Raw genomic sequence first — 21,163 nt, forward strand, 5'->3', positions numbered from 1 at the left:
AGCCTTCTCGCCCGCACGAGGGCCCCGCACTGCGGAAAGGGCCCTGGGGCTTTTTATGCACCACCTCCAGGCGTTCCGGGTTTCCCCCCTCGTCCCCCGGCAAAACGGTTTGAGGGCCGGGTTGAGCCCTTTCTTCCTCTGGGAAGGCTCCCCTAACCCCAGTCTCACCGGTCGCTCGCCCCTTCGCCTTTCCCTCCCTTCCCTCCCAAGTCCTCAGGGCTGGACAGACGGGGCCTCGGAAAGCTGGGTGTCTCCTTAAGACGAGGTTCACCCCTTTAGTCTGGGGTAGGGGATAGCAGTTCTTGTTACTGCAGATCGCCGGAAGAAGACCCCGGGACTGTAGAAATAACTTAATGGTATTTTCTTTGCTCAGTGTGAAAAATGTGGCTTGGGGAGAAGATGGGGAATACTGCAGAATTTTGTTTTAGCACTTGTCATTTTCATGCTCTTCACAAGAGTTTAAAGTTTAAGCCCCAGCATGTCTCAACTAAAGAAGAGTGCACTGGGAGAAAAATGGTAATGGAGTTTCGGGTCTTAAAAAAATATGAGGGCGATATAACAAGTTTTCAGAAAATAGTGCTGCCTTATAAAATTCTGCCATTGACTAAGTAAGCACTTCAAGTACAGATTTCGAACCTGAAGTTTTATGCATCACTAGGAGCCTACTTCCACGAAGGAGAGCCTAGAAACTCCTTCAAAGCCGGGCCTTATGTGAAATGATCGGAAGCCAGGCAAGTTTAGATCTCGCCCTGAGGTGCCAGAAAAGAGGGTTGGTTGTGGCTGGTAAAGGCAACGTGGTGCTGAAAGCTGAACAGAAATGTCAAGGCCCGATAGTATTTCCACTGCTGCCCCGCCAGTCCTATCCACTGTGCCTTCACGGCGGGCGGCCCGAGATGCAAATGAAGTGTAGTTTTCATACAAACACGGAATTGTTTGAAGGTAAATGGCCCATAAAGGCGAGTCTTTGAAATCCAAGTCGTTCCTTTGCATTCTAAATTCTTCCTTTGCTTTGGGAAGTTTAGCCACCACACTACCCACCTCTCAGGATAGTGTTCTGGATTTAAAACATCTCTTCTTCAGTGGTGTGAGGAAGTTGTTCATTTCACTTCCTGACTTGAACTCCTTGGGGATGTGCCTAACAATAATAGCAGAATACCTGTGAAATTAATACACACATCCTTAGGAAAACAAAAATCGAAAGTGCTCCCATACACACCCCCCATACAACTTCACAGCAGAATGACTTCATTCTCCCCTCATGTGCCAGCAAGAATACATTTTGTGAACTTGAGTCATTAATAAAAGAGTCGTTTAAAGATTGCTCCTCCTCAGTTTTTTTCCAAACTACTAATAGAATTCAGTTTTAGACTTTAAATTCTAGCTGCTTTTTAACTTTGTTTAACCAAAAATAATAGAAATGAAAAGGAACTTTCATTTTCTGGTTATCTCTTAGTGATCTGAATGGAAATAACATCACACGGATTACGAAGACCGATTTTGCTGGTCTCAGACACCTCAGAGTTCTGTAAGTGTGTTCTTCCTCTGTAATTTGGAAAACTGTTTGTTTTTAAGATTACACATTCAGAACTGTTACTGGTCTCAGTTTCTAAGTCCTGTCCAATGACACGAACAAAAAAATATAAAAGTCTTGCTTTCTCATCTTTTTTAATCACTAAATTACAACTTTAGTAAAAATGTGGACCTTTATTTTAAGATTGGATGTCTGCCATAGAAACATTATTATAGAAATGACCTCAAATCCTTGGTTTACCATACCCTAAGTGCCTTAAGTGCATAAAAATGTGGAATAGTTGCTTTTATAATATAAATAAATTATGTGAGACATTTGATACTTTTCAGATTTAAAATTAACTTGATAAAAAGTTAAGTGGATCTGTGTTTTATTATGAGATCAAAATGTTCAGGAAAGTTTTTTGCAAAGAACAATTAGATATAAATTTTATAAGAATCTAATGATTGAACTTAGCAGTTTTTGGTGGAACAATATTTATTTATAAACGTTTCATTGGCGATATTTTGAATTGTTCCTTACATTTAATTACTTTGTGGCTGATATAAAATTATTATGATTACTTTAATGAGTGTGATAATTTAGCTGTGAGTAAGCCATCACTGGAGAGTAGGTGTTATGTAAAACTACTTTCTCCCACAGGATTGTAAATATTTACACACCAACGGCCGGCCATATACTTTTGACCACTGCACATTCAGTGTTCAACTTTTAAGACACACTTTGGCCCTTATGAAATCTCCCAATTGCTAATGTATATCTGTAAGTCAGAACTGAAGTATGTGTGTGATGAATTTCTGCATATTGATTTCCTAGTTAAGAACTCAATGGTAAATCTGTGTACTAGAAAACATCTATCAAAGTTGAAATTGTCATGAGTTGCTTTTTGCTTATATTTTAATGTTCATACTTTTGGCTAGTAAATTTTGTGAGAAACTGTTGTAGTGTTTTCTGTGAGAATTTTGTGACATGAGTGTTTCTCCTCCCTGAGTTCTTTCACATGTATCATCATTATAGTTGCTATTATATCTCAATCCAGATCTCAGAATCTATCTTTAGGAAAGGAAATAGGCTACATATTTTCATTTGCTGAATTGAAATGTGCTCAGAAGGTGACATTAAGAAACATATTCCATTATGTATTTCAGTCAGCTTATGGAAAACAAGATTACCGCCATTGAAAGAGGAGCATTCCAAGACCTTAAAGAACTGGAGAGACTGTAAGTATTTTCAATTCCACACTCATGACAACATGACTGTGGCTTTCCAAGCACTTGAATTTCAAGGATTATGCCTTCAACTTCATCATGCCTTAGGTTTAAAAAGTTTTCATAAAAGGGAAGTTGAATAAATAGTTTTCAGATTAATTTAAAACAAACAGCCTTTGGATAAAGACTACTAAGGTGAAATAAATCACGAAAGTACAGATTTCATTTCCTTAGATACTTATTTCCTTGCTCTGGTAGTGGAAGGTATACATGTTTTTCCTATTTTGTCATATGATTTGCTTTATTTGTCTATACAGGGAGAAGTTGGTAATTTTATTTGCATTAGTGGTGCATTATGGAAAAGGGAGGTTTACCAACAGTCATTTTAACTTCCATGTTTTGTGTGTCTTCAGTGATATTTAAAGAAATATTTAAAATATTTACTCATATTTTATATTTTGATATTTAATGTGGTGAACTTGGCTAATAGCTGATATTCATAGTTTATTTCATTATTTAATAGGAGCTTTAAATTATTTCTGCTGGAACTGTAAAGAATATTAAAGTAAGAACTTTATCATTAAGGTTTATTCATTTAACACTGACTCTTTTTTCTCCTAAGAGGATTAATTTAGACTTGAGACTTTAAAATATTTTTTAGACCACTAAATCTTCTGTATTGATATACATGACTTAGGGACATGTAACTCATGATCACACAGGGTATATCTACAAAAGATAAAACCTGAATCTAAAATAGGAGAAATTACAGACGTGGTAATTTGAAATAATGAATTGCACACTTATATGTTGATTATTCAAATTTGGTAGGCTTGCATTTAAGGGCCAATAAAAGCACTATTAATTGTTTTAGTAAGTTTCCATGCCTGCTTTAAATAGCCACTTAAAATAAAAATAAAACTTTCATTTAAAATAATGAAATGTGGTCATTTTAGTCATAACATATATTCAGGTTCACTGAGCCCCAGGCCAAAAGTTAATTCTACGTGACTGTCCACAAGTAGAAAATTGTTTTTTGTCATCTTCTGAGATATTTGTGAATATATGGACTACATTTTTGTCACCTCAAATTCAACAGAAATATCTACTTTATCTTACCATAAAACTTTGTTATGATAAATATTAAAACATAAGAAATACAACTATAGAATTCAAAATAAATTTAAAATCACTACTTTGAGGTACTTTTGGAAGGGGATAAAAAACACAATAAGCATTGGGTAGAGTTCAAAGCAAAAGTTCATGGGCTCATAACCTATTCTTAAGTACATATGCTGTGGAAGTATGTATTCTTTGCTTTCCTTCATTGGCTTTCATGGATAGTTAATACCTAGCGAGTAACTTACAATGATATTTTCAGTCTAGCTGGTTAAAAAGTATTGATATGTTTTTAAATGAATAGGTAACTTAATTAACAATTTTATCATTAACGGTTTTGTAAAACTAACTTCTAGTCACATGGAAATAGCTATATCTTGGCTTGTAAACAAAGTCATAATGGCTTTTCATGCGGTATCTACTTTGTTTATATTTAATATTACATGTTTTCAGGAACAATAGAACCAAACACACTTTGTTATTATTTTTCAAGGAACTACAGAGTACCATCTAAACTTTAATCTTGAATAAGTTAACTTTTCTTAAAAATGATTAACCAGATGCTGTATGATCTGAAATCTGATTAGAGTTGTAAGTAGGTACTAGATTTTTACTTTTCACTTCCCTGGGGAATGTCACTTCATTTCACAACAATTTACTCTTCTACTAAGCCAGAGTCAGATGTTTCAGAGTGGGAGAAGGATTTGTAATTTTGAATGAAAACTAATATATATGCAGGACTTCTTTAAATCACCCCAGCTGTTGACTGAGAGCAAATATTCCATATTTGTGAGGAAAAGCTGAGAAAATTCCTTTTGTTTACAACTGCCAAGTGCATCTGATGGAAGCACATTGTTATCTGAAAGCCAATTCATCTCCTTGGGACTCTGGAATTCAAAACCATTTCTTAGGAACATTGTGGATACACTTTTCAAATATTTATTTTTTTAAATACATTAGATAGCAAAGCAGTTTTGCTAAGAAATGTATTCAATTATTATGAAACAAACTATTTTAAATTTTCTTGAGTGTATTTTTTGAAAAATTGGAAACAGTAACATACCTTGGGAGTTAAATACACAAATTTTTATTATAGGTTTTGGTACATACCCATATTTTAGTCAGTGCCATTAGCATCAAAAATATTTACTGCTTTTTCAAGAATCAGCAGGGGACAATATGAGAGACAGGAAGTAATCAATAAATTAAATTTTAACTGTGAACGGTGAACAATTAATTTAGATATGCAACTTTAAATTGGACTCTAAATTATGAAAAGGTGAATAAATGCAGATTTGTTTTGTAAATGCCATTCATACAATGAAGTGACTTATTTTCATTACCTGCATGAAGAACAAAAAAATGTTAATTTTATGTGTGTATAATTTATAGCTCTGAGTTTCTCTTGTATAAAAATAAATATTTCAACGTTATATTTTTTTCTTATTTTATTGGGATGGAATTCTTTAGAGAAAAAAGACAAATCTGAAAACAGAAGATAAGCTCTGGTGCCTTTTAATAAATGTAATATTAATCTGTAAGAAACAACAAATGTTGCTAATTTTAATTTAGTATCACCCTGAAATGAGAAAGCCATTATTTGTAAATAAAAGCATTAGAGTTACAAAAGAAAGATACTTTTCCATCAAAAGAACGGATGTAGTTCAGAATTTTCAATTCAAATGTCAAGGACTAGATGAATGGGTAAAGGATGAAAATATTTTCTTCCTCTATTGTCTGCTTCCTTTCTTCTTCCTCTCTCTTGCTCCTTTATTTTTCATCCCTTTTTCCTTACCCTCTCCCTCCTGCCCTTTCCCCTTCACTCCTTTCTTTTTGTTGTATAGGGAATAACATCAGGTGATGTCATCAGATCATCATCGCAATGTGGTTCCGAATCATTGTAGAAGGAGCGAGTTTTAGTTCTCACCCTGCCTGCACACCTGGAGCTCACATTATTTCCTGTTGTGATGACATTTAGCTGCTCCACTCCCCAACCTGACTGCAGTGGCAGGTTCTCCAGGAGTCTCTGTACTGGCAGCTGTACCTGTTTAGCTGAGAAAATGTGAAGCAATGTCTGTGTTTATTAGTGTTTCTCCTATTGTTTATTCATAGGTTCAGAGGAATTCGAATGTAGTTTAATGACTAGCTAATTAGTGGAAATCAAGCAAAAACTACCGGAAGAGTACAGCAAAGGATTAGAACACATACATACATATATATATAATACATAGATATATCTAATGTGTGTGTGTGTGTGTGTGTGTATATATAACATTGTGTGTGTATATATATATATACACACACACACATCAGATACATACATATGTATGTATCTATATCTATATATCTACATAAACTCTCCATACAAAATCATCACTGTCTTTGTCTTTGTTATTACTATAATTATTATTTGAGACAACGTCTTGCTTGTATTCCAGGCTGTGCCTGAACTCACTATGCACTCCAGGCTTGGCCTTGAAAGTGTGGCAGTCCTCCTGCCTCAGCTTCCAGAGTGCTGGGGTATCACAAGCATGTGACATCCTACCCGCCCTCCATACACAATTATTAATTCAAGATATTTCATAGCGGTACAATCTAGATAGCTAGAAAAGTAACAGTGGAACACAGAAATTGTGTGTACTGCTGTAAAATTGTGTTGCATGGTTATAGTTTCTGTACAGTTAGGATTATGCTGCATAGAACTAGAGTGTCATCCAGTTCTATTTTAGGGTCTTTTCTGAGGAACTGGGTACTTCAGGGTTTTAGTAGTGGAAATCATCTTTTCCCTTTGAAAATTGCTTCAAAGCACAAATGCAGTATTATGAGAAAGTTCTTCAAATTTTTAGTGCTATCATAATTTTGATATTTATTCTAATATCACAAAAATGAAATTCATACATGCCTCACTTAATGTTGGCGAGAACCAATACCATGTCATGGAAAATCTTGGATATTAGGCTTTCCATGGATATTACCACCAGCTTACACAGCTTACACAGCTTACATCAGCCAGGAGTTTACAGAAGTGACAGCGGCAATCGTGGGCTTTTCATCTTTTCCCACCAATAATGCTTTAATTGTGCTTTTGAAAGAAATACGCTGCCTTAAACACTTCAAATTTTAGTATCTTTGTATTTGAAATGATATTTTTCCTACTAGTTTTGTCATTGGATATTTATTTTTGTGGAAAACTGAACCTGGACATATTTTTATAATGCCAAAATGTAAGAAATACTGGAAAATATGTCCATTAATTCTATTTGTTTAACTTTCACTGAGTTGATACAAAGGAGAGATACTCATTTCAATTTAGAAAACCTAAATCCCTTTGCAGTAGATCCTGCGTGTGAGTAAGCATTGTACTCCTATAAAGGAATGTCTAGACGTATATATGTTCTTTTCCGAAGGCGGTGCTGACTTGGTTCTCTGTGTGAACACCGTTCATACGCAAGTGACAGTGTGAGTGGGACCGGGGATATCCCAGGGTGTTTGTTGTAGGTTGCTACAATGTATGAGTTCATGCACAGAATACGTTGTGGAACAGGTCTGAAGCAAAGCACCAATTGTGCTGTGCTCCCCAAAATTGTAGAGAACCCCTCTGGGACTAATCCCATAAATTTACGGGCAACACATGACATATTACCTTTTCTTATTTACACCTAATCTCTCTCTAAGTTTTCTCTTCACACCTAAGTTTAAAATCACTGCAGTCAGTTCCTTAGAAAGTCTCTGTAGAGAAGCACATCAGGCTCTGTAACAAAGACTCAGTATGCCAGATAAAGCAAAAATGCGCTAACTGAGTGACATCCATGAATTGTCAAGTTGTTCTCATGTATTTGTAAGCAGCATGGAGTATTTTAAATTATGCTTACTGACAGTGCTCATAGAAAGCTTTAATGTTCCAAGTTAAGCAGAACATTCAGTCTGTCTGGGAGAGCTGCTTCTGTTTTTATGGGCCCTGAAGTCAAATGATGGGGAGAAGCCTATTTGCCCCTTTGTGGACCATTTTATAAATTCTGAAGCAGCAAGGCTGTTTATTTTTCCCACATCTGTTTTAGGCTCATCCTTTGTCACAGTGTTTGCTGGATGCTGTGTCCTTTATACCTCTCCTGAAATGAGCAGTTTAAGTTTGCACTGTTACAATGTATGTGTGGAAGCAGTGAATGTCAAATATTTTACATTTAAGTCTGTCTTTCATTGCTTTTGGGTACCTTTCCACTTGAATTATGCCTTGCTGACTGGATTTCCCAACTTTGCATTCCCAGGTTTTCTGCCTGGACTCCTTATGCACCAGCCTTATTTTTTTTTTTTTTCACAGCAAATTGTATCTGCTGTGATATTGGTGAAAATGCCTTCAGACTGAAAGAAAGCCTAGTAACAATATTTATGATTTGTTATTATTGAAATTGGAATATTGCTTTAAGGCTAACATTTACAGAAATACTTGGCTTTCCCCTTTATAGTATTCTTCCAATCTGGATGCAGTAGACAGTCTTGGTGCCCCAGCTCTAAGTCCTGCTGATCGAGCACAGGGTGTGAATTAGCTGGACACCCTTGTTTTATACACCTTGTAATATTCTGTTGGTGCTTGATGTGCCATAGAATAACAGGCAAATATGCATCACTTTAATTGTTGATTATGCTCTGAAAACTGATAGACTGTCCTCTCTTTTAAAATTAAAATATTAAGACAGACTTAAACAAACCATTTATTTCAGCTCCTTGTACAATTTTGATCACATTCCTTCATCTTTAAAAACTTTATTTTCTTCACATTTAAAACAAAGATAATCCTTCTAGTATAGTTGTACTGGCAGTATAGAATTTCCGTAAGAATACACACACACACACACACACACACACACATGTATGTATTCAAACAATACAAACAATTCAAATCACATTATACTATGTATGTGTGTATATATAGTGTATATATCACATAGTTTAAAACAACCCTTGCCATACAGTGCTTAAGGAATTGTTGTTAGGCACATACCTGTCATTTCCCAAAAGTTGAGTTTAGGAATTATTTTATCAAAAGTGTGTACATGGCTACATTTATGCATTTATATTTTTTATTATTTTGTTATTTTTTTTTTTTACCATTTAGTATGTCACCAGTGGAAGAGATGTGAAGAAAGTACAAGATCTCCATCATGTTTTCTTTTTTTTTTTTTTGAGTAATTCTCATGTGTTTCTAAATATGTAGAGAAATACCAATAAGCAAAGGGATTAAATAGGAAACAGCATTTTTACTAGTAATTATTGACCACTCTAGTGTGGAATAAAGGAGGAAAGTTTCATGGATGTCACTACCAGAAATACAATTGAATTTATGTAATACAAGCTAAATGGGCAACACTGCTGAAAATTTAACTTTGTAATGCCAGATAAATATTAAAATAGTTCCTTGAAATATTAGAATAAAACCAGTATAAAAAGACAAGTGCAAATTTTATCTGAGAAGAAGGGAAAAGGAGCTATTTAATCATTTATGATTAAGAAATAGGAGGTTAGAAATGATAAAATTTTAAGCCAAAATTTATTGCATACTACAGATCAGGACTGCTGCTAAAATACCTTATGTTTATAACATGTAAATATGGAGTGTCAGTTTTTCACTCTTTTTTTTTAAATTCTTTTTTTTTTTTTTTTTTTTTTTTTTGGTACCTGGGATTGAACTTGGGTCCTTGCACTTGCAAGGCAGGCCACCAAACCGCTGAGCTAAATCCCCAGCCCAAGTTTTTCACTCTTTATTAAAATTGTTTTCATTTGCATTAGATAGAAGGTTGCAAATATTACTCTAATTGAAGATTGAAAATAGTAAGGGACTATAATCTCTACCAAAGGACAGGAGTCATATAAGCAGCTGGCACACAGTGTAGCAAAAACCTTGTTAATAATGCCCAGGTGCCCTTCAGATTGAAAGGGTTCAGAATCAGCATTTCAGAAGCCAGGGCTTTATGCAGTGCACAAAAGTCACTCCGCCTTCTGAAAGTCATACTGAGACATACCTGGTAGCAGAGAAAAGTTATTGTGATCCCTTCTCATTTTTGTCCTAAAGAAAAGTGTCTCAGAAATCTATCGTACACCTTTCTGAACTTGAGTGTGCAGTTGAGAGAATCCTCAAACAGTCCTGGGATCTTGTGGTCAGATTGCATTTAGGGATTGTGACAGAGCTAGATGTTACTTCTACATCTGTCCTCTCTTCTTGGACACTGTTGAGTGTCCTTGTTTGGAACAATGGGCATTTGACTTGCCTGGTCTGCCTCAGGGAGCTCAGTTATGTTGGCTCCCATGTGTAATTCAGTGCAATATCCTTAGTTCACCACATGCTGTTTTTCTGTCCTAGAATTATCATTTCAACTCATGCACACTGGAGTTCTTGTTGTGACAGTATGACTTTAGGCTGTTAAGACTTTTCTCTGATATTAGAAGTGAGATTATTGTTTCTCAAGCTCATTCAGTAGTTGTTTTGCACTTTAACAGTCTTTAATGTAATTTCAGATATTTTAAAATGCTCTTTAAGGATTTAGTTTCATTGTATAAGAATCTTTTGTTTCCTTTATTGAATATTTTTCAAAAGTTTTACTTTTTATGTTAATATTTGTATGTACATTTAAGCTTTGTACTGATGAAGAGAGCAGAAAGTAGGTGCAAAAATTGTACTAATAGTGTTAAAAAGTAAACTTATACTTTTTTGTACATATTATGGCTACTTACTGTTACCTGCCCTTTTTTGTGCAAGATTACCTAGTGTAATGCATAAAATGGAAATCTGTTATTGTTGATTTAGACATATTAAGATCGTAATAACTTTCATGAAAGAATAATAAACTACTTGAATTCAGAGAAATATGTTTTGATGCAGTTTTCTTTTTTCCTCAAATTTAGGTATTTAAATTGAGTGCTTAAGACAGTTAACAAGAATCTTTTTTTAAAAAAAGGGTTTATAAATATTTAAGAAATACTCTGTATAAATTCGGTATTGCATTGTTTTGAATTATTGCATAGGAATGTTTAGACTGTTTCTTGGAGGGTCTGATTTATAAGATGTGTTCCAAAGCCACAGTAACTCAGATGAAGTCCTTGGTCTGTCTTCAAGCTACATGCTTCTTTCCAAAACAGCAGTCAGAATCATACCTACTCATGAGAGTGTTTGGAAGAGTAAATCAGATAATTCATGTAAACACCTCCAGAGAGCATCCACAAGTAGTTAAGTGATATACATGGTACCTTTTTCTTGTGGACTTAATTAAGAACTCCAGAGAATATGGAAAAGATGGTGGTGATGATGATGATGATGATGAGAGCTAAGAAAGACACTACTTGTGTGCAACCTGAAATATGTACTTTCCCACAATATTTGAAGTCATACTTATATAGACCCATTAACAAGAAAGCTAGCAGTAGTAACTACAAGTCAGGTGTATATCTGAAATTTTGAAAACACAGTGACTTTCATTCAATTTCTAGGTGGTGTTGAGACCGTGTGGGTTGGGGACAGGGGGCATGGAGGTCAACATGGAGGAAATGAGATGGTTTCTCTTTAGGGCACAAGGAAGCAGGTTGGGTGGTGGGACTTTGGTTGGTCAGAGCCTGGCCTCAAACCCAAGGCAGGTATCTCCAGGAACATGACAGAGGAAAGTTGTCCTAGACCCTTACTGAGCTATTTCTCAATGCAAGAAGAACAATCTGTTCTCATTCAGTGCATCCTAAGAAACCACTAACTGCCAGGGAAGATTAGAGAATGTTGAATGAGAACAGACTGATCTCCTTGGCTTTTAGTACAGATAAAAACCTAGTACTGCCAAAGAGGGAGGGAGGAAATGCAAAGATAAAATCTTAACACTTGAAAAGACCAGTAAATAAGTAGGATACAATGGAAAGGACTCTTACTTTTCAAATGCTTTGGAGATACTGCAGGGGAGGCACTAACTGAATAGGAGAATTGGGAAGTTTCACCGAGGAGGTCAGAAGGTGCCACTTGGCAAGAGAAAACCTCTAACCAAGAGCTGCTTTGCAGGAGCTCCAGGTCTGAAGAAGCAGAACTGCGGTGGCTGAAAAGTTGGATGAGGTTTATTAATCAGATGGCTTAGAAATAACTAAGAAAAGCCATCTCTGCCACTTTTAGAAATCAGAATTGGCTCTTTGGATAGTACAAATTTTCCAGGAGTGGCTGCTTTCCTAGAAAAGTTTGCATTATCTCTCAAGCAAACATTTGTAATCTATATTTTGAAAGACTAATATCACAAGTCACAATTGAAGGCTATTTGGTTGAAATTAGAAATGGTAGATTTCAACAAATACAAGCTTTTGGTTTCACTTTAATGTTATCATATGTTTTATACATAGAAGTATAAGTAGGAAGTAAATCTGCCCTTTCACCAGTGATTTTATTCTTTGCTCCTTACTTGTCTTGGCAAACATTTGTGGTAGGGTACATTTTATTAAGTGCTGAGAATGTTTCTGTAGATAAACTTCATAATAATATAAATTTATGTAATCAAAGTTATGGTCACCATCCTTGCTTCATGGCATCTTAGAATATTGAAGTTCTGAAGTTCACCTTGTCCAACTTCTCACTTAATATTAAGATTTCCCTTCAGTAAGTCCTTTTCAGGAGAAAAATGTTCAGTGTCTTCCTGAATATATATGCAGTGAGGAGTGGAGAGTTTCCCAAAGCAAATTATTCCATTTCTTATTATCTCTAATTCTTAGAAAGGACTTCCTCATTACCTACTATCTTAGGAATTGCAATCACTGGTCTCATTTCTGCCCTCTAGAGACTAAATTAGTCTTCTAATTCTGCTTGTACTTTATGATCCTTTAATTATGTCAAGATTGATATGCCTTCTTTCCCTGTGTACAAAACATGTATCTTTAACACTAAGCTAAGCAGCTTGTAAGTCATTTATGTGCATTTTTCATGAGCTAGTCTTCCATTTTATTTAGTTTGGAAAAAAGGCAGAGATAGACAATTATTTTAAATTTAATGTTAAATTGTATACTTAAACCAGATATAATTGGAATATATGAACACCAGAGATAGAATTTTCCCACTTTATTTTGTAGGTGTAGATGATCTCTCAATACTTAGTTACATAGCATCAGGGCTTAAATTGTATTACACTTGCAGTCAAATTATTTTCTGAAACATTGAAAACATTCCAATGTCAGTTAATATTTAACATTTTAACTCTGAGCTTTAATTTCAGTGAAGAGTTGAGAGTTGTGGGTTTATGTTTCAACTTTGTTGATTTTTTTTTTCTGATTTTGCCTACAGGGAAAAATGATGTTGAGTCTTTTTCACACTTTTATTTTTCTACTAAATTAATTGGTAACAAAATTGGGAGTCCCAACCTTTCACAATGCTTTGGATGAAAATTTAGGTCACCTGGGACACTGCATGAATAATTTTAAGACACCACGTCCTGTAGTGTGTGAGTCTGAGTCATGAACTCTTTTAGCATTGTGAGGACTCTGATTGACTGATGTTGCAGGGGATTTGATTGTAGAGTTCAGGCCGCAGTAATCATCATCTGAATAAGCATAATGGGAAATTACTTTAAAGAATCAGGTAACAAAAGGTGTAACCAACTTTTGATTTTCAATGCTTGATTAATTTGAACATCATTTTATTCTTTCTTGAAATACAAAACTAGGCATGACACTACCAAGTCGCAGTCTCCGTGTTGAATATTTTCTATGTAACATAAGCTTTTGTTTTTGTTTTCTCAAAAGGCGTTTAAACAGAAATCACCTTCAGCTGTTTCCTGAGTTGCTGTTTCTTGGGACTGCCAAGCTATACAGGCTGTGAGTAGACACAAATAGTTATTGTTGCTTTGGGTAGTACCTTTTGCTTTATTAAATGTATTTTGGATCTGTTTCCTGGTGTTTTCCTGGAATCTATTCACCAATAGATTAATGGATTCAAAGCTTGCCTTTGTATTTTCTAAAGGATATTTAGGATTGGTTTTCCTTTGGATTTAATAGCCTTATTTGGTTAGCATTTAGTGGTTTATGTATGTTATTGTAATTGTATAATTGTTTTTTGGTCATGTGATGGTGAGATTTATGAATTGGAACTTTTGAATGAAGTCTAAAGAGTAAAACTGCTGCTGTGCTTCCTCTTAAGAGGAAGTTGGCAGTGTGTTCTTGTAAAGTTGGGGATCTTAATGTCATTTCTTTTGATATGATTCCTGTACTCAAGTAGTAGTGTTTATTAGTCTGAAAATATTATTATAAGGCATTTAACAAGTGCTGTAAATTCCCTCCTAAATAGAATTCCAAACTCTGCAATATGAATGATTGCAAGGTTCCCATATCAAATACGTCATAGATCATTAAAGGAAGTAGTTTTTTGTAATGGAGAGTAATATGAATATGAAGCAGAATCAGTTTTTCCTCCTTGGAAAGCTTAGTCACTGACTTAATGTGTGAAAGCACATTTTGGAAAGCTTTTAAAATTAAATTTCAGCCATATGAATGATTTTGTGCAGATGGGAGACAAAGTGTTGCAAAAATAAATAGCAACGATCATTGATATTCATGTATGTTGTAAAAAACTGCTGGGATATATAGAATGAATTGTTGAGCGCAGGCCCACCTGGACAGTGGGGAAGTCCCATGTGGTCAAGTCTGAAGAGAAAGTGTGCATATTGCTTTTTTCCAAGCTTGACTTTGTGGCCAAGGCTTTGTAGCCTACAAGTTTAGTATTGTTATCAGTTCCAGAAGTAGGAGAACAGTCTCCCACATATACCACTGTCAAAGCCAGGATCTGTGCTGGGTCCTCCAATACCTTCTTTCACCCTAGGGAGAACTTTGCCAGCTGATGTGTCACATCTTGTCTCTAGACTAGAGTCTGACTTTCTTGACATTGCTCCTCTAAGGATAGTCACAGTATGTAAATATGTGTGTGTAAATATATATTTTTTTTTTGGTTTGTCTGTTTTTGCTTAATTAGCCCAACTGAGTATGCTTTAAAAAAATCAAGTAAAGACACTTCTTTTAACAGATATTCTCTCGGGGCTATTTTTAAGAAGGAAATAGTATATAGGCTGCTATTAAAATTATATGTACATATATGAGTTGAAACTAAAATATTTGCTTAGTGTTTCTAAGTATGGCCACAGAGTTGGTTTTAAAAGTATTCCATTTCCTATTATAGTTATTAGTGATTGAGGGATTTGAAATAACTGACTTCAAGGCTTGTATAAAATGAGCACTATTAAAGCCCAACTTTGCTAGTGGTGTTTTTGTAAACAACATACAGCAGTTTAGGAAAATGTTTTCTTAGTACTATAAAAATGCACTGACTTGACATGATGGTTATCTGGAATTAAAATTACTAAATTGAAGAGGAGAAAATGTAGGGAGCAGCCTTAACATTTTCTCTGAGACACAAGAATGTTTGATACTTACTATAGAAGTATTTGAATCAGTTTTTACAGTAGTTTTCAGGTGGTGTAATCCCTTGTAGAATCCCCCATCAGCAAATAATACTCCATTTGACATTTCTTTTTCCTTTTTTGACAGTATTTCATAGTGGAACAAGGGCTTTTCTTGTGTATTTTCTTATGATTTTACCATTAAGTCTTTTTAAGAAGGAAAGAGTACCTAAATATTTGAGAACTGAATTAAAGAAACAGAAGACATAAAGCTATGACAGTGTTTTCTAATTAATTTAAGGCCAGTTAAAAAATAGAAAATGGGCAGCTATAAAATATATTCAGAATTTTTATGTGCTTATTTGGCTCAAAGAATTTTCCAAGGTACTAAGGAGCCTAATGTTGTGTTGTTAGGTTTTTATTAGTTAAAATAAGGATGTAAATATTTTGATCTCTCTGGTTATACCTTTATGAATTGATTTTTACCCTTTACAAGGTGTTTATTCTTATTTGGCATTTGACAGCTGATGTAGCCACTGTATGCACATAGGAATCTTGGGGTGTGTGCATGTTTTATGTACATTCTCAAGTAAAGTCTATTCTTTTGCATTGAGAAATTTTGCCGTATTTGACTTAGATTCTGGTGAATTGTTTTTCTTGAGAGAAAAAGTTATAAGCTACATGTGGCTATATTTTTATAATGGTGATTACTAATTAAATTAAGGAACCAGTGTGAAGAATCTGAGTAAACAGGGATAAAAGCTTGTGCAGCTAAATACAGACTAATGCAATTATAAAGAGCACAGTTGCAGGTTCCAATTTTCTGAATATGGTACAGGTGGCAGGTAACCCATCTGAGACAAATACCATAGTGGGTGGGAAAGTATGTACAAACCTACACGTGAGAATGTCCTTTACAGTACTCATAAAAAAATAAATCTTTCTGGCACAAGAAGGATGACAGGAGAAAGGATTCGGGATTTTTGACAAATAATAGGAAAGTAAGATTAAGACGGTATTGACAGGCCTTTGCATGTATATAAGGGATGTATAAGTGTCCAACTCATTCTGCCCCGCCCTCACTATATATATATATATAAAATATACATATATATATATATATACTCTCTCTCTCTCTCTCTCTCTCTATATATATATATATATATATCACAAAAGAAACATTTAGATGTTCTTGTTATAAATTGTAGTGTGATGCCAAGTAGTATCACAATGTACATCTATGTACATCTTTTCTTATTACATCTTTTATTTAATGCACTTTTTTTCTAATGTATCATCAGCTAAAAAGTTTACCAGTTTGGTATATAAATAAAGTTTAACTAAGCATTGTTTGCCGAGACAAAAGCTAGCCTGATACACAAGATTTTATGGAGGGTTTTGGTTTTTTTTTAGCATTTGTATTGAATAATCCTCATTTGACTCTTGGCTGAAAATGAGATGCCAGGGTAAAAACACTCATTCTTTTTGCGGATTCTAAATGCAATATAAAAGAAAAACAGGGCACACTGTGTATGAATTCTGATTCGACATGGTTTATTGCTGCTAGCAGCCGAATATGCTTTCTCTTTGCTGTCTGCTCCAATTTCTCTCTGGACGGGTTGAGAGAGCACTGCATGTTCAGGTCAAGATGTTTGCTCAGAAATAGTAGTACAGTTGCAGCTGTGTTTGCTGGAGCAGCGGACTAGTTTAAATAGCATTACCATTTATCCAGTCCATTAACAGAACTCTGTAAAATAATACCAACTCTGCGTAAACTACAGGACAGTGTAATAAAATTACAAGCACTTGTTGACAGATGGAAAGTGTAAGTAAAGGGAGAGTAAAGTAAAGGGGGATAGGTTGAAGGTTAAAACAGACAGCACATAGTTTTCTTAACTTATTACAGTATATGGACTCTGTCCTCCCCTTTCCTCTCCTCCAAAACCAAGGTTGCATTTTTGTGATCAACCTAAGAAAAAACAAATTATTTCAGAGCACACTGGAGCTGGTTGACTTCAAGAGATTGTACAAAGTTTTGAGGTAGCTGACTGATTAGTTAGGAAATTTGTGAGTCACATATAAATCTTCCAGGCAAGTGTAATGCTAAAGGTGGCTTTGTGGGTAGTGTGTCACAATTTCCCATTTGAGTTTGCAGCTACTAATCTGGGCTCATTAGAGAAAAATTTCATTGATAATACTGTGGTTAAGTGATCCGTTATAAATATTTGTTTTGTGGTTTTCAGTTTATTTCTTTGAGTGTTGTTGTATTTACCCAGGTTTCTAGTATAAGTGTGACTATCCAAAACTTTCCAGAAACTTCATTTTCACTTTTGTCTACCACAACAGAACAAACACAGTTAACTACCTCTGAATACAAATCTTATTTCGGCTCCAGATGTAGCACTTACTATTCTCATGTAAATTTATAGCCACTGCATTTTCTAACATTATAAATAATATCATTAAAACAAAGACTTGTTTATAGCCTGGTAAATACTTAGTTGAGACAAATAGATTTTGACCATTTAAATTGATCTATCAGATTGAAACTCATTTGTTGTCATATAGGAGCTCAGATTCTCCAAATTGTTTCCAATAATGGTAGTAATTTTTAAAGAAGAAAACTTAATGTTTTGTTTCCTTAATGTAAAATTTTAACTGGTGAGCATAATAAATTCTGAATTAAATTGCCTTTGTTTCACTTTTTCTCACTTTCATGAAGTCTTAGTGTTTGATTTCTTCCTATAATTTTGAGAGTAAAGCATGCTGACTGTAAAAATGTTTAGGAAACTCAAAAAAATACAAGAGCAAGCAAAAATTACTTACTACCCAGACAAAACTACTGTTACTCATCAATTATTATCTTTGTTTTATTTTTACAATTATGCATATAAATTTTACATATATAATAATAATTCAATAATACATATATGTTAAAAAATTATTAATATCCCCAGGGTGTGGTATAAGACTTGACCTTTAGAAGCTCTCCATAAATGTTTAATTATTGAATTAAATCTCTGTTGGGTTCAGGGTTTGCAACTTGAATAAGCAAATAGTAACTCTGGGAAGGCATTATGAATAATAGAGAGCCAAATTAAATTTAAAGAATAATTCAGCTAATTAAATATTTGGTTCCCTTAGGTTTTCTAAACACTGAAGGGTTTCAATAGACACAGTACAATCAAAATGATCCATTTTTCACCTAAGCGAAATATGCCTTCATTCAATATAGTGCTGTTCTTACACAGAACGGACCCCTTAGTTGTTGGATGTCAAATTAGTTTCAGGACATTCTTGTAGTCAAGCATAAAAGCAGGCTACGACAGTGGAGTCTGTGTACAAATTCCTCTTGAATTAATTTCTGCCACCCCTGATTAAAATGCCGGCTCCTAGAGGGTCAGGTGCCATAGTTCTGTACTTCGCTTTACTGCTGGCCTGCTTGGCCCCTGCCACAGTAAATTCTGCAGTGGTTGTGTAGGAATTGCAGGTTACAGTTGCTACGGTTACCGTCTTCCAGCCAGGTCGCCATCATTACTCATCCAGCCAGCTTCCGTGATAGCTACCGCTGGTTTCTGTGACGGAGGCTGTTGAAGAGCCTCGCGCGCTGAGGATGAAAGTTCTTCAGGAGGTGGCGCGTCTGTGTTACAACTCTCAGGGAAACACTGTGTGCATTGTGTAGTGATACTTCAGCAGGGGGAAAGATTAACTCTTTATCTGTGAGAACAAAGAACCAGTAAGAAACTTAGAAAGTGTTAACCTGCAGTGATTAAAACATCATTTCTTTATCACCTATTAATTTATTACTTATAATTTTCTGGCCAGAGAGAGACTGTTTTTGCCACTTAAAAAGTAGGGCCCCAATAGGAGTGCTTTATTTGACAAGACTGCTAAGACATAATCCAAAGGTCTGTTTTTAAATAGGTGAACAGAAGACTTGATATAGGGTCTTTGGAGTACTCTGGGTACCTGTTACTCCTTGCCATGAAAAGAGAACTAGCAGCCTATTCAAGAGGGGCCTCTTGATTTGATTGTGTGTGTGTGTGTGTGTGTGTGTGTGTGTGTTTTGTAATTCTATGTTTCAGAGGTTATAAATCCAATGAGAATTAAGATTATTGTTGAGATTTTTTGCCAGGCCTGGTGTTGATAGTTTTTACTTCAAAGTGATCTCCAGTGAAAGCTCGTTGTTGGAGGAAGCCAGAAATCAGCAGGTTTTTGCTGTGGCTGTGACCTCAGGAGCAGGGTCTGGATGTGAAATGCACAGCAGGTTCATAGCATAGGAAAATCAAGTGCGAGGAGGACTTTCACACTCAGTCGTGCTTATTTACATGGTTGCTTTCCCACATGTTAGCAGTTTTACTGCCACATTAATTTTTCAGCGGACGAATACTCGTGATATGCCATCTTAGATTTGGAGATTACTTTGATAAAACTGGGGTGGGGGGAGAACCTGTCAAAATGTGTGTCTCCCCATGATATGTGGTATTTGTGGACCTTAGCTTTTACTAACATCTGAGTTATCATGTATGAATAAAGGTCTAAGAGCAGTAGTGTTTTCTGAAACATGAATTTAAATATGTGATTTTCATGTCTAAATCATATTATTGTATACACATCTTTGGGTAATATTGTAAAACTTGACTGAGTTATTAAAGTGCTACAGCTACCTCCAGATTATATTTAGGACTGATGTTCCCATAAATATTATTTCTAAGCATAAGCATTGGTAAAATTTTAGTTATATTTAATTTTAATATATGTACACATCTACCTGTTTTAAGGCACAGCAATCAATTTATTTTACATCATAAGGTAGTTGGCATTAAAGAATATTAAATACTATTGAATATCTGCTTGGGTATTTATAATTTTTTTATCTTTGGAAGTCAGCTAACACTTATGGGATCAAGTTTTCTTCCCTGTAAAATGCAAATGATCATACCACTCATCTTCTGAGAATATCACATTCTGTCTTTAAAAGAACATTGTCAGCTTTTCAATGTGATTAAAATTACACTTGCATTATCCTTTCATTGCAAATACAATGAAAATGAAAGTCCCGCTGATGTCCTGGGAGCTCACCTTCAGGCAGCAGAGTTCCTCATTGTCCAACACCACTGGCTCGCATTAACCCTCAGCGTACCCATAAGTAGGCATAGCCACATCAACTTTCCTAACACTCCAAATTGACATAAATCACGAATCTGTACCATTTTATTTCTCTTTACTTGGCCACAGAAAATACATTACATCCAGGGTATTTATAATGAGATCTCTTATGCTGTTTCAGTTGATGTTTAGTATAGTTATAAAATTTATATGCAAAACAAATTAAGGATAGAAACAAGTAGCCGTGATTGAGAAACTATTGGTCAGTCCATGTATTTAAATTACCGTTTTAATGATGTGTTTTTCTGATTGACCAAATGAAGGAAAAATGGGATGCTGAGGAAACTCTTTCAACTGTATAAACTGTTTTGAAAATAGTTCAGAAGTTGCTTAACATTTTATTTTACTACCACAAAAAATTTCTGTTTCTAAAACAATATAAAATATTTAATCCATTTGTCTCATAACATGTAAATGTGATCTGAACTGTGGAAAACTGTCATCTTTAAATAAAGTGCATATGTGGTTTTAAGTGCAGTTTTAGACTACAGATTATGTCAAAATGCATTACAAATTGCAGTCATTTTAGCACTTGGAATTTAAAGTTTCACGAAATGGGTTTGAGCCAGGAGTTATTTTTGTTTTGCTTTTGTCATAATTCCAGGGCTTCTCCAAGCATCCGCATTGCAGTTAGACTAAAGTGGCATTGTTTTCTACGCTACCTGTTATCCATAACCAAGTTCACTGCCACCACTGAGTTATTTATGGAGGATATCCTTAAATATTTTGACAAATTGTGATAT

General features: G+C 34.9%; 1 protein-coding gene across 7 annotated transcripts in view; it reads left to right on the forward strand.

The window, feature by feature from the left end:
* The window catches only part of Slit2 (slit guidance ligand 2), a 338,504-nt gene that overhangs the window by 1,811 nt on the left and 315,530 nt on the right, over positions 1-21,163 (forward strand). For all 7 annotated transcript variants that reach the window (XM_033758794.1, XM_010610428.3, XM_033758796.1 and 4 more), the window contains exons 2-4: positions 1,454-1,525; positions 2,680-2,751; positions 13,606-13,677. In XM_033758794.1, the coding sequence (XP_033614685.1) occupies positions 1,454-1,525; positions 2,680-2,751; positions 13,606-13,677 (216 nt within the window). The remainder of the gene's footprint in view (positions 1-1,453; positions 1,526-2,679; positions 2,752-13,605; positions 13,678-21,163) is intronic.

This window comes from Fukomys damarensis, unplaced genomic scaffold (genome assembly GCF_012274545.1).
Source record: "Fukomys damarensis isolate Sample0158 unplaced genomic scaffold, DMR_v1.0_HiC HiC_scaffold_35, whole genome shotgun sequence".
Taxonomy (NCBI): Eukaryota; Metazoa; Chordata; class Mammalia; order Rodentia; family Bathyergidae; genus Fukomys; species Fukomys damarensis.